The sequence below is a fragment of the Juglans microcarpa x Juglans regia genome, chromosome 6D (genome assembly GCF_004785595.1).
Source record: "Juglans microcarpa x Juglans regia isolate MS1-56 chromosome 6D, Jm3101_v1.0, whole genome shotgun sequence".
NCBI lineage: Eukaryota > Viridiplantae > Streptophyta > Magnoliopsida > Fagales > Juglandaceae > Juglans > Juglans microcarpa x Juglans regia.
In genome coordinates, this window is record NC_054604.1 from 7369870 (window position 1) to 7381528 (window position 11659).

The following is an 11659-nucleotide window of genomic DNA, read 5'->3' on the forward strand; positions in this document are numbered from 1 at the left end:
TCCACCAATTCTCTAGAGGGACTCTCCTGAGACTAAATTATCCCATTGTATTGAGCAACATATGAAGTCATGAGACATTGTAAAATCATCACCTGTTATAGTGGATTTTGCCCCCAAACACGAAGAGCACCGTATCGATGTCTAAATCATCTCGTGGGTCAGGGATGACTCTTTCCTCCCTTCCGGTCTATTGTGCAATTTTTGGCATTAACAATTCTAAAGCTCTAAGAAGTTTGCTCTTCTGGCTCCAACCAGATTAGCTTTATAAAATCATTTACATTTTTCCAAGGACAAGCACCAACTCTCAGATAGCACAGAAAATTTATGTTGGAGAAGTCACCTTCTCTGTATCTTCTGCAGAGTGTGCTCAGAGAGAAAATTCGTTCTTCTTTTGGATAGGACCAACACTAATAGGTATAGCACTACACCAAATTTCAGTGTGAGATAGCAAGGGTAGTGTGATGTTTCTTTGCTACTTCAAGCAATAACTACCAGGACCTTCTGAAGGCAACACTTAAAGGTCTTCAAGATTTTCTTTTGATCATCTTTCCATCTGTAACTGCTGTAGAACCACAACCTTTATATTAGAAACCTGGATTCATCTGATGTTTCTTTCCTAAATTTTTAGAGGAAAACTTCTCCCCAAATTTACTACCAGATTTTCTATCTAATTGTGATGAAGTTACATTTTCTTCAAAGAGGAGTATATGAATGCCTGGGATGAAGTTATAGATGGAATAAGCTTTGTATATACAAATTCAATGTGATAAGCAGCTGAAGGTACAGCTTTGAATGGTGCCTAGATGGCAGACAGCATGTAGTTGAGGACTGCCATCGTGCAGACTGATGCGAAGCAGATTTGCAAGTTTCAAGTTCACTTTGATTCAAGGACCTGCTAATGCTGCTGCAACCGAGGTTTTTGCTTGAGTAGGCATCCCGATTCTCAAAAAAATAAAAAATAAAGAAAATGATTTGTGTCCTGATTCTCATTAACTTATTTTAAGGTTTTCTTGATTTGGTTTATAGTTGCTTTTTACTGCTTTTATTTTGTTCTGTATTTTATCTACTCATCTTCAAGTCACTATAAAATGATAAACAAACAAACTTCTCATTTCTTACAAATTCCAATCATACCAAGAAGTTAATAAGAAAAAACCAAAAGAAGAGAAATTTTTTCCTCTAGACAAAAATTATGCAGCGAACTGCTTGTTCCTGGTTACTTATCCACATTCTATTTAATGGGTTGAATCAGCAAGTTTTAACACAAAACAAATGCAACTGGATTTCAGCTCCTCCATAAAGTCCCCAACATAAGAATTACTATGCAATATATCAAACTTGTTGGTAACTAATACTTTAAAATCCAAGTTCATACAGATAGCTAAGCAGATCTTCTTGCTTAAAGGCTCTCTGCTTCACATAAATGAATTATACTCCAGTTTTTCCTCTCTTTCTCTCTCTCATCATACATATTTGCTATCCAAATTAAACTTAATTTGTACCCGCCACTCCATACAAAAACAAAGTAAATAAAGATATTGGCTACCTAAATGAGTGATTGGGAAACAGATTCTCTACTAACCATCCCAGAAAACATATAGTATAAGTAACCCACCTACTACCTAGAGCGACTAACAATCAACACAGACTTTCCCAAATTGTGGTGGCCTTGGAGTGTGGCGATTATTGGCCCCTGATCCCGGGTAATCATGTAGTTCAAGATCCATTCTTCCTGAAATGTTTGGTTCCTCCAAATTTTCCTCGGTAGCTAACTGATGCAATAAAAAGGGATATTAGCATATTGGAATATAATGATTGACTCATGGCCCTAAATAGATATCTAGAAAATCTTGAGTAAATTTTGGACTGGTTTTGGGGTTATAAACTCGGTTACTACCATGAGGGTATTCTCTGAAACTTGATGAACTTGAGGTCCATGCAATAGGCTTCCAATTCCTACAAAGACGACAAACTATTTCATTAGAAGTTGAAAAAGAAGATGAAAAAGATGAAGATCAAGAGCTGGCAGGAAGTTGTTGAAGATTTACTTGTGACTGGGACAGCATTCAAGCAGACATGGGAGGAGAATACCAACAAGAGTACTACAAGTAGAGGAGTGAGAGTGCTTGCCATTCCTATAACAAAACAGTCTTACAAGTGACTTAACCCAATGTTATTTCTCATAAAGCTAGTAGCCTATATTTATACATTTACTTGTAGATTTCTCTGGACGTTTGTGTTGTTGGGGAATGCAAAATAACCTTATTTTTCTAAAGTCAAAAAGGTGATAGGAACACAACATTGGGGAGCTTAACGCGTTACCAACCTTTGCAGGCCTATTTTTCTTGGATTCTTTCTCTCTCACAATATGAACCATAGATGTTGAAACCAAATTCACTGTAGACACGGGATTATCAATTAGTGGGGGATTTTTATGAAATTTATAGTTGTTTTGTACGATTGAGAGAGAGAAGATGGAACACACTATGCATGCTAGTGGAGGCTGACAAAACATGATGCTGTGGGTGGTGTGGCAAATGCTGAGCTCCTGCATAATTTTAAGTCAGCGTCTATTGGAAAGAATTATCATTAAACTCGGATATTCAATGAATTGATACAGTTGAAAATCTCAAATCCAAGAAGCACACTAAAAGTTTAGCGATGACACACATTTTTTTGACTTAAATGTTAAACAAATTATAGCCACCGAATGTGGTATATATTAATTCTGCCATGCAAGTATAAGGCCGAATGTGGAAAGCATATATCTGAAAAGAATATTATATATACTCGGTTGATGATGCAATGATATTACTTACCATGCACCAGTAATGAGATTAAAACTAGAAACTGTGGAAGAAGAACAAACCCATTTGCAGCTAATCTACTTACTGTGTGGTAATATTCAACTTAATTTGCAGTTTATAAATGGGAGGGGAACAATCATATATATAAGATGCATGTAAAGGATGACAAAATCAAAATCAGTTTTCTGCGTTTAATTTTTAAAATTAGGATCATCTCAATATATATCGCGTATGATAGTGCAACAAGACCTTTCTCCACTATCATAGTGCTGACTTATCTTTCAGTACTGATGTAGGATATTGTATGCACCTTTAAAAACCCAGAAAATCCAAACAACTAAGAAGACATGATCTATTTTGAGGTTTTCAATGCTTCCATATCACAAACGAGTAGTCAAGTTTCTAAGTTCTTATTCGAATTTGAGTGCTTCAAACGAGAAAGAGAAAGACACAAATGAAGTAGGTCCTACTCGAGCAGCAATAACTGTTGTAGAACCTAATTCACGAGTCTCTCTTTCCCACCGGAAGCCCTCAATCTTGAGGAGATCTTTTCTTTTCCGAACTTAGTTCTCACTTGATCACAACCCAAGATAAAATGGGTCTAGCTAGTACTCTCTTATCACGGGGCCTCATGATCATCAGTTAAAACAAAGAATGCTTGGAATATAGTGTGACATGAATGCAGCCCTACCCGACAAAGCAATTTTTCTTCCTTTTCTTTAGTCAAGTTTTGAAGGTATAGAATTGATTTTCGAACCGAAAAGATCAGATTTTCGTGTATGCCAATCAATCCAAAAGTACCGCTGACCATAATGTTAACTTGTTTATGAAACTTCTGATCTGCTTTTTTTTTAGTGCTTGCTTTTAATCTGTCCCATTCCAAGAAATGGACAGATCTATTAGGTTAACAGTGTGACTCTACCTCTGACTTAGAAAATATTTCCAAACGCTTGAATGTGCAATGGCTGAGAAAGTAAATAAAAGTTGAAGCACAGGAGAAAAGGAAAGGTCCTACAGCACTCATTTAAATATATATATATATATATATATATATATATATATATATATATATATACACACACACACTCCATTGCTTTCTGCTACTTTCCCTCCATCATCATTGTAGCTTTGAAGAAATTTTAGTCAACCCATGGAAATCCTGCGTAAGTTATGCGAGCACATGAAATCTAATATGTTTTATTAGATTTACAGAATAAATGAGAGATAAAAAATTGAATAAAAATATTATAAAATTAAAATATCATTTTATTTTTAGATTTGAAAAAGTTAAATTATTTTTTGTGTTTTGCTTAGAAGTTTAAAAAAATTGTAATGATTAGATAATGATTATACGAAAAAGTTACAAATTTGAAATTAAAAAATATTTATATTTGAGTGTTTAGATGTTAAGATAATATGAGACGAGATGAAATATAATAAAACTACCTCAACATCCAAACGGGGTGTAAATCTCTATTCATTCAAAATTTCAAACTTTCAAGAGTGAATTATTAAGAACAGAGAAAATCAAAGTCTTATTCTTCTGTTGCCATGTGATGACAAACGAGAGAAAAAAAAAAAAAAATCACTTCTTTAATATGGTGTTGCTATTCAAATCTCTCTCCATAGATTATGATCTTTCCTCAATCTTGCGCATGCCTTCAATTAAGGGCTCTTCATCTCTACATGTATTGTCGGCTAAAGAAGAGAACACCAATTACGGCTAAAACATTAAATTGTAAGTAAAGGAAATTGAATTGGTGCACATGAATGGCATGGAAATAAAGGCAATTCTTTCTTGTTGAGAGATAAACTAGAGGGTGGTGTGGTACTGTATCAAAATTCATGAACTCACATGCATCCCTAATTAACAATTAATCTGATCTACCTTAATTACTTAAATTTTATTAAAACTAAAAATGTGAGTCTTTCCAACCCATCTCCTCCAATTGAATTTGAGAGTTAAATCAACATATATATTTGTTACACTTTTTACTAAAGCAATTTTCTTCCATACAACGATTCACCTCGCGTCATAATCTTTCGAATAAAATCTTATTTGATGTCAATGTGTTTGATCCTCTTAACGAGGCATTTTATGTTTAGTCAAATATATTTCACTATATATGGATATCGCACAACATTACTGCTCTAATTAAAAGATCAAGCGGTTTACCACACCACTTGATCATATTGCCTCGTTCATCTCAATTGTTGTCAATCATTGTCATTACAAGAAAACAACTTATTTACTATCAAGTATTTCCTGTCAAAATGATTATTTCTATTGAAATAAGTATATTCTCATTGCGAATAGTCTGTTTCGTCGTTAATAACTCGTCACAAATACTTATTTGTCTTTGTGGAAGACAAAACAATTGCTGACTTCAATATTGTTTTCCAAACAAAGAGATTGAATACCTATAACTCTATCAAAAATATTTCATTATCCATATGATCACCTCATAATCTAAATATATATAACCAATGACACTAGAACCCCTGCCACTTCTTTCATTTCGTACCAAATCAACATTTGTAAGGACTCTCAAGTATATAAACATCATGCATTATATGTCATGCCAAACCATAACATGCATGTTGATGCATGCTATACAAAATAAGCATAAGCCCCCCAAGTATATAAGCATCCACTATTTTTGTATAGTTGGGAACACTATTTTTGTATAGTTGTTCCCAACTATACAAAAATAAGGAACATGTGACAAAAAGTATTATAATTACTTTTGAAACAATCTTGACTAAGCATAAACTATCATAAATGGAGTTTGCTGGAAATGACATTGGTATTGGACGGTTGCGGGGTTTTACGTAGATATATAAGTCCTAGTGTCTTGCTTGCTTGTATATGGTTATTCTTTCGCCTCAGTGGGGATTTTTTTTTAATAAAGGTTCTATTTTATTAAAAAGAAAAAAAGGTATCATATCTAGGTTGATTTCACCTACATATCTAGATTGACTAAGCATACATTGACAATTGCTTCAACCACTCTCTTGATGATTGGTTCAAAAACTTTAATGATTGATTTCACCTACAAACAAAATATTGTTTCCTTTTAACATTGAGTCCTTCAAGTTGACGCATATGGGTAGCCTATTTAACTTTAGATTACTCAATTTCCAAATCAAATAGAGAAACCGTAACAAGTAATACACCAATAGTGTTATGCATCACAACTTTTGAGAACACTTCATTCAAGTATGCATTGTCTGTTTGATCATAAACATTTTTCAACCAAACACGCCTCGTACTTAACATCTCCAATGCCTTAGATTTTCCAATCCCTTAGATTTTTTCATTTTCCTGAATTATAAAACTTCCTCTTTCTTTGGTGATTTAAGATCAGTACACCACAATTCATTTAGACCTCATTTGGTTTCAGAGTTAAGATAACAATCATCTCACTTGATTTCACATTGTATGTATGGAAAGAGTCTTTGCATATCCAAATGGTCAAAACAAAACCATCTCATTATTTTACATAATTTCACTATTGTGTATAAAGTGAACATCCCAGTATATTTTCCACGGGAAAAAAGGAAAAAAAATAATGCAGCTAGTGTGCCGCCCCAACTTTATCGTTGGGGTTGACCACTCAGCTTTTATTTTTTCACTTAATGATTAAGAAAATGATTATTAGTGAGTTTATGTATTTTTTTTTTAATGGTTAAAGATGTAAAAAAATATTTTAAAAAAATAACAAAATAATTCAAATACACTAGGTGGCATGTCCAGCAGTACATGCTGGACAACAACCTACAGTACTCAAAACAAAAATCCAACCCACGAGTTTATCCCGAATAATTGGTATTTCATAAACTTTGTTCATACATCGGATAATTAAATAAAATTGAAATAAGCTAACATTAAGAAGTTTAACACATAATATTCCCAATCAAAACGGTAATATTGTTTATGCGCGGGGTTTGGACATGTATGTAATTTTTCCAAAATAAACAATTGATAAATTTTTGTTGCTAAAATGTGAAAATAATGCTCGATTGTGTTTTGGGACCACCCAAAATTTATAATATTTGAATGAAATAATGGGTTTGGGAGAAAATAAGGTACCAAATTTTTTATTCTATAATTGATAATTAGTTATTCCAGATGCTCGTCAAATTTGAAAAAAAAGAAAGGTTATTTGTACCAAATAAGCTAACTGAATTTTTTATTCTTTAATCTAAATTCAAGGAAAGATAATTGTATTAATTTTGTGATTTTAATATTTTTATGGGTATGTAGTTTATTAATTGCTATTAGTTAATATAAAATATATTTATAAAAAAAATCTTCTATTATTACAGATACTATTCAATAATTGGTGGGATCCACTACTATTAAATTCCAAAAACAGTTAAAACCATATCATGTCAGTTTTTCCTCTAAACACAAACTTTTAAAAATAACTCATCTCATCTCAACTCACTATTTAAACTAAGTATTAATATATACTTATGTTCACTAGGTAAAGGACAACAAAAAAATTTCACACAACAAAAAGTGAGATAACAAAAAAATCTTCAAATTAGAACAATTAACAGCAAACTTTTAATTCAATACATTTGATAGAGTATAATTCACCTCTATGCCATGCTTTTTACAATATCTAATCATCTATAGGTCCCATGAACCTAACATGACTATGACACGGTAGTACGTCTAAAAGTAATAATAGAAAACAATCTTCAAGAGGGTAGGGAAGTCATATATATATCTCTGCAACATTTTCTGAAATATGGCCATTATTTTCACAACCAAACAGCTCAAGTTTCAGATTTTTTCAAGCCTTGATAATGGATTTGGTAAATATTCTTATTTCTAAGTGGAAAGTAAAGGCAATAAACATAGTGAAAATAAGAAAAGATCGAAAGCATAAGGGTTATTCCAATATTTTTCCAACTTAACTATAGGTTGTCACTTGAAGACATTTAAGAAAAGGAAGTCCAGCAATAAACCAAAGTTGAGCAGAATCATAGAAGAAACATAGCTCAACATTTACTGATTATGCAATATGATCTCTATATGAGAAACACAAGGCACACATCAACATAGTCCAGCAAATTTTTGACAAACAGCTAAGTAAAGGCAAAAATATAAAGCAAAGAAACATTTCCATTAAGATAAACAATAACAAATATACCAATAACATCTACCAAAAATAAAGTAATGTAATCGAATAAAAGAAAATGGTTGTGTTAGCCTCTCCTTTATGAGTTGTGAAAGACCATAATTAAATTCAATAAAAAAAAATAGTCATATGCATGCATATGATGAAATAATGCATGAAAACGAGAATCAAATAAATGATAAAGGAGGATGCTAAACACTTCTTAAACCGCATCCAAAAACAAATAAAAAATACATTCTCCAATGAAAACTGCAGAACATTTTGTAGTAATGACTTTGTTCTTTATAAATGTATAAGGTCACCTTAATTTGAAGCCCAAATTGAATATAACAAAAGAGAAATACTTTAGCTACAAAGTGATTACACAAAAACAATTCTACAAACTGACATGGCTTGATGTGATTCATAAAATTGTAAAGTTATTTTTATTATAAAGTAGATCTAATGGATCAGATGAAACCACAGCAGTTTGTAGGATTTTTTTTGTGTAATTCCTTTACGGATGTAGCAGTCCTCTTAACAAAATGATGTGACCAATAATCCCTTTTGGAAAAAGGTCACCAATGTTTGTTGATATTGTGTCATTATACGTTAGTGTTTGGCCTTAAAATGTCAGGTCCAAACCAAACAACCTTTAATAGCCTTAACCAATGAACTAACAAGGTCATATACAACTTTCCAAAACTTTTTCAATGTAATTCTACCGATCACGAAATCACTCATTCACCCTTGTTTACAGTGGCCAACTCATTTTGTCTACTCTATGGACAAGTACATGATTGACTTACAACTAACTACAGAAACAAAACTGTAAAATCTGTTATCAAAATGCTTCTACAAAGTTGTATGACCAATAGGATCATACATAAAAATTCTAATGCAATCAACCGAATGGAGCATAAATTAAAATTAATGGAAACCATCCAGAAAACATAACCTCTACATACCAGTCGAAAAAAAAAATGTATATAATTCAACAAAACGTTGTTACATCATAAAACCCTAAATATCAAATCTAATAACAATAAAGTGTCTAACGAACCAATAGGGTGACATTGTGTGTGTGTGGGCATAAAATGGGTGATCGACGTTGGCGGGAGGCGAGAGAGAAGCCCGATAGATAGAAAGAGAAGGGAGAAGGTCGAGAAAGAGAGACTGGTCAATAGCTAACATGAGGTTAGTGATGGGGGAGCAAATTGTAAACTGATTGTGAGCCGATTAGATACATGAGAGAGACAAAGAGAAAGAGAGAGACTCACCGTTTTGACGGTGTGACAGTATATAGTTGGTGTGAGGAGGGGCAACAAAAAAATCACATGGAAGAGAGAACAAAGCGAATCACATGGAAGAGAGAACAAAGCGATTGCCCTAGGTACGGAGAGAAATATTTAGGTCCTTTTGGATAGTGAATGTGTTTCATCTCATCTCATATCATCATTACAAATTTTCTAAATTTTCACATAAAATATAATAAACAGTTCAAAATTTTCAAATCTCAAAACAATAATAATATTAAAAAATAATATTCTAATAATATTTTCTTCAACTTTCATCTAAAACCATCTCATTTCATTTCACTATCTAAATCACACCTTAGAGAGGAAGGTAGCACAAGTTTATACCGTGACCTTTTGAGGCTATTTATGGTCCTTGCATTTGGAGGAGAAGTATCAAGTATCACATTTAGCGGCAACTTAAGCTCGTAGTAAAAAACTCAATAAGTGACCGAAAAAATCTTTATCATCTAATTTTTTTGTGTCAACTACATGTCGCCACAAAAGGTAATTTTTAAAAACGATTTATTAGTCACTAGAAATGGGACAACAGAAATGCAAATTAGTGGCCTTTTAAGATCAATAATAACATAGCCGAAAAAGAATCGGCCGCAAAAGATCATATATTTGTAGTGATTAGCTTCATTCATGCAGAATTCATCAAATTTGCCTACACAATTTTATATAGTTTATATGTTTTGAGTTGCATGTCTAGCACCACTAGCTACTGCTAATTAGTCTTGTATGGTTTGAAGGTAACAAAAATCACTCTTTTACACTCTTTTCTCAAATGATCATCAATAAATAAAAAAAACATTAAATACCCCCACTAGAGAGAGCATGACAAATATATATAGTACATTGTATCTTTAATTTTGTAGATAGTTGCACCAAACTTAACCATAGGCCACTAAATTCCTATAAATGAAATGCTTACAAAAGTCTAGTTTATTGTTCTTCAAACTCAAGGAAAATCCTATTTAATTGCTCGTAATGACGTAACTACATATAATGTTGTCATCTGACAATGGCATCTATAAAAAAAAGGCCATCAACCTTTTTACCTTTCATCACAACCAAAGTGCTTTTGAAGATTTTAATTAATTAGTCTATTTTCATGACCAAAGTAGTGATAGACAATTAAGGCCTCCCAAGTGCTCAAAGAAATAAAAATTTCTTTAAATCTAATATATGCCAAACATAAATCCAAGTCCTAACAATCCCACGATGCATCATTATTTTTATTATGCTAGTCTAATCAAAGAGTAGCAATTCGTGTTTTTGGATTGTGTCTGTATAGTGTAAAATCATGGATATTCGATTATATGGGTCAACTTGAACTCAAACTGTTAAGTTAAATGTGTCAAACTTTCAAATCCTAACACAACCTATTTAAATAACGAGTCAATATGTCGTGTCACCCAATTTGACCCATTTAATAATTAATTAGAAATAAGTCAACACGACACGATTCGTTTTATCCCGTTTCATGTAAATGGATTGAACTAACTCGTATAACTCATTTAACTTGATTAATATAATTTCACATGATAGAAGTTAAAATCTATATTTATAAGTAACCCCAATATTTAAAAAAGAAAAATGCTAAATATACTTAAGAAAACTTTAAAAAAAAAAAACTTATTTCTCCACATGTCAGTTATTGATATGCTGAAAATCATGAAATTTGAATTTCAAAATTTGAATTTTAAAAGAAAACTAACAAAATGAGTTATGTAAGTAAAATTCTAAGTAAAATTATAAGCACATATAGCATCACTCTTTAAAAAATAATAATAAGACTACCTACTAACAACAAATATCAATATTTTCCAAATTTTAATATATATTAAAACTAATATTATAAACCCTACAATAACAAACATGAACATAGGTCCAGAATTACAAACCCAACAATAAAACATAAGCATATTAAGAAATACCAATATTACAACTTAAGAAAAATAAAATTCTAATTTTGAAATAAAATTTAAATGGGTTATTGCGGTTTAATTTTAGATTAAAAGGGTTGAACCGTTATTGACCCATCTTTTAATTGTATCTTAACGGGTTAACCCGTTTTGACCAAAACTCATTTATATCAGATCTCAAATTCGCTAATTTCGTGTCGTATTCATTTTAGATTCACAAGTTATGTCACATATTATCACCCCTAGTCTAATCAACAATCTTAATTATCAGTCATGTCATTTCTGATTAAAACTGAAGAATTATTAATTAAGCTCATAAGTAGCGAAGCAATCTCTTTTGGAATACAATATTTGTAACGGGACATATACAAGCATGGGTTCAAGTATACATCCACCTATTTTTGAAGTACTATACATTATAATCATTCAAGTAGTAGGATTATTTCATGAGGACCAATGGAAGCTTCTTCTACATTAGTACCATCAACATATAT

General features: G+C 32.0%; 1 protein-coding gene across 1 annotated transcript; it reads right to left on the reverse strand.

The window, feature by feature from the left end:
• Positions 1-1330: 1330 nt before the first annotated feature.
• Positions 1331-2210, reverse strand: LOC121268855. The gene is made up of 3 exons (XM_041173119.1): positions 2049-2210; positions 1898-1956; positions 1331-1772 (listed from the first exon to the last, which is right to left on the reverse strand). Exons 1-3 carry the CDS (start codon positions 2131-2133, stop codon positions 1632-1634), a joined length of 285 nt encoding a protein of 94 aa, XP_041029053.1. The 5' UTR covers positions 2134-2210; the 3' UTR covers positions 1331-1631.
• Positions 2211-11659: the final 9449 nt, after the last annotated feature.

Bases quoted from the DNA above. Each gene is read 5' to 3' on its own strand.
- LOC121268855 (XM_041173119.1), bottom strand. From the start codon at position 2,133: ATGGCAAGCACTCTCACTCCTCTACTTGTAGTACTCTTGTTGGTATTC. The intron at 1,957-2,048 runs GTAAATCTTCAA...TCGTCTTTGTAG, and splicing joins GAATGCTGTCCCAGTCACAA to GAATTGGAAGCCTATTGCAT. The intron at 1,773-1,897 runs GTAGTAACCGAG...TTATTGCATCAG, and splicing joins TTTCAGAGAATACCCTCATG to TTAGCTACCGAGGAAAATTT.